Raw genomic sequence first — 2,666 nt, 5'->3', positions numbered from 1 at the left:
AATGACAAATTCTCCAGTATTAGAATCATAAGTGGTGACTGTTTCAATTCCTCGAACCTGAAAACATCAGTGAAAACTTAGCAAAATAGTATGCAAACATCCATTTACAGGCCTGAGAATGCAGACCAAATGACTGAACAGCCTCAACATACATTACTCCCATGCCCCAACTCTGACATTGCAAAGCAACCCTTGATTGTATAATTCTCGGTGTCCCTCAGCCACTTGTCGTGATGGCGCTTTGTGCCGAAAAACTGAATGGCACCACCCCTGAAATTCATCAATGAACATAAAACCTAATAATAAATGAACTCCTTCCTTGACATTCCAACCAAAGCAACAAATTAGCCACTTTTGTAGAGGTCAAAGGTTAGTTCCCATTATACCAAATAAAAAATTCACTCTTTCAATAAAAAATAATGCCATTCAATTTGATTCGTATCTCACATTTAAGCTTCAATTCATTGACATTGAGATCAATAAGAACTACGAATTTATTTCCAATTTCAATAAAATGTAACGCAACCAATAGTCTTTACCTCAGTTAAGATGGACTACGCCACCATACTCAGAAAACGAAAAAATACACGTACAAGTCTAACGAGTAATGTTGAGCAATAAAAAAAAAAAGGATAAAACAATCAAAAACAAATGTGATATAAACCAAATTCCCATACCACAAAAAGAAATGGACACCGAGCTTCACAGAAAGGGAGTGATCATAAATCCCAATAACCTCATGCAACGCAAGCTTTCTCAACTCAGCTTCGACCCCTTTCTCCGTAAGCCAACCTTCGAAAACCCCACGATCCAACAAGTAGGCAATTCGCTTCATGGTCATCTCTCTCTGCTGCTCCATGCTTTGGTTGTAGTCAGGCGAGACAAACACTCGGCCACCGGCCTCTCTGGGATTAAACGGCTTGCTCTGCTTCATCAGCCCGAAGAGCCAGTCCCGGTCCTCAAGATTGTGGGCGTCCAGGAGCTTACGCATCTCCTTGGTATCGAATTCAAAGGGCTCGGAGAGCTCAGGAGGAGAAAAGCCGACGCATGGGTTGGGGGAGAGAGGCGAGGACATAGAAGGTTGGTTGAGATGATTCGAGAGGACTTGGGTTCGCCATGTGACGCGATCCATGGGTGGAGGAATTTCAGGGTTAGGGTTAAGGACAGGAATTTTTGCAGAGAGAGAAAGAGAGTCAATTTGTGCGTGTGTGAAATTAAGGTAGACGATGATGGAGAGAGAGAGAAGGGGTAGTTGGAAATTACGCGCGTAAGTTCGGTATGGGTAGGCGAAGACCACGCTTCGGATCTACCTCGTGAAAACGCCGTCGTTTACCCATGACAGAGAAGGAAAAGCGATAAAATTCCAACTACCCCTGACGCAGATCACCTGTCCCCAAAATTGGTGAGGAGTACCATCTTTAAAGGGTGACATGTGTCATATTATTAACTTTAGTTAATTTTTAGGGAGCTCTAGTTTTCACACATAAAATACTTTACTAATTTGAAAGATAGATATACAATTTTACTTAATGAATATAAGACCAAAGACAACCTACTTTTACTAAAATAACTACATGTGCCATTGTGCTTTATTGTCAAATATAGATATTTAGTTTTTACCCACTCAAAACTGACAGTCAAAACGACATAACCAAGACTCAAAAAACGACACTGCTCAAATTGAATCAGTTCCAAAAATCCTTTCGCGCGACCTTTCATCTTCAACTACAGCAACTCAGCCGATAGTTCCACACTGAGCAGCGACGGCGACGAGCAGCAACGAAGACGAGCAACGACCACCACCAACAACGACAACCACTGACGACGAGCAACGACGACGACGAGCAATGAAGACCAGCAACGACGACGAGCAACGACCACCACCAACAACGACAACCACTGACGACGGTAGTAGCGATTTTCACTCTCTTGGGAAAAAAACAGTAAGAAAATGACCCTCTAACACAGATTTATCTTCGATTTTAGGGATTACACATTTTTGCTGTTGTTCTTTATGCAATGCAGTTTTTGGAAAAATGGATGAATCGTTGGATTCAAAACTACTCTTCGTTTAGGTTTTGCTTCGTTTATAGGGATTAACCATTCAAAATCGTTGGATTCAAAATTTCTTGTTGTTTGTAGCAGATTTTGAACCAGAAACTGCAATGCAGTTTCTGGTTCCATAATTCACTTTCAGAGTGCTTTTTGCTAGGGTTTATGGGAATGTTATAACTGATCATGAAGTTAAACGTGTTTTGATATTCAGTACTGTCTTTGCATTTTGATTTCTGGTTGTTTGTAGCAGATTTTGAACCAGAAACTGCAATGCAGTTTCTGGTTCCATAATTCAATTTCAGAGTGCTTTTTGCTAGGGTTTATGGGAATGTTATAACTGCTCATGAAGTTAAACGTGTTTTGATATTCAATACTGTCTTTGCATTTTGATTTCTGGTTGTTTGTAGCAAATTTTGAACCAGAAACTGCAATGCAGTTTCTGGTTCCATAATTCAATTTCAGAGTGCTTTTTGCTAGGGTTTATGGGAATGTTATAACTGCTCATGAAGTTAAATGTGTTTTGATATTCAGTACTGTCTTTGCATTTTGATTTCTGGTTGTTTGTAGCAGATTTTGAACCAGAAACTGCAATGCAGTTTCTGGTTCCATAA

At 40.2% G+C, this 2,666-nt stretch overlaps 1 protein-coding gene across 1 annotated transcript in view; it reads right to left on the bottom strand.

Annotated features, from left to right (window-relative positions):
- Positions 1-1,262, bottom strand: part of LOC117635402 (acyl-coenzyme A oxidase 3, peroxisomal-like) — a 1,818-nt gene extending 556 nt beyond the window's left edge. Inside the window, exons 1-3 of the mRNA XM_034369731.1 lie at positions 678-1,262; positions 153-270; positions 7-57 (exon numbers count right to left, since the gene is read on the bottom strand). Of these exons, the coding sequence (XP_034225622.1) occupies positions 7-57; positions 153-270; positions 678-1,132 (624 nt within the window). The 5' untranslated portion in view covers positions 1,133-1,262. The remainder of the gene's footprint in view (positions 1-6; positions 58-152; positions 271-677) is intronic.
- Between the last annotated feature and the right edge of the window lie 1,404 nt (positions 1,263-2,666).

Source organism: Prunus dulcis, chromosome 7, assembly GCF_902201215.1.
Source record: "Prunus dulcis chromosome 7, ALMONDv2, whole genome shotgun sequence".
Taxonomy (NCBI): Eukaryota; Viridiplantae; Streptophyta; class Magnoliopsida; order Rosales; family Rosaceae; genus Prunus; species Prunus dulcis.
The sequence above is the reverse complement of the archived record's forward strand: the minus strand, read 5'-3'. Positions and strand labels throughout refer to the sequence as shown.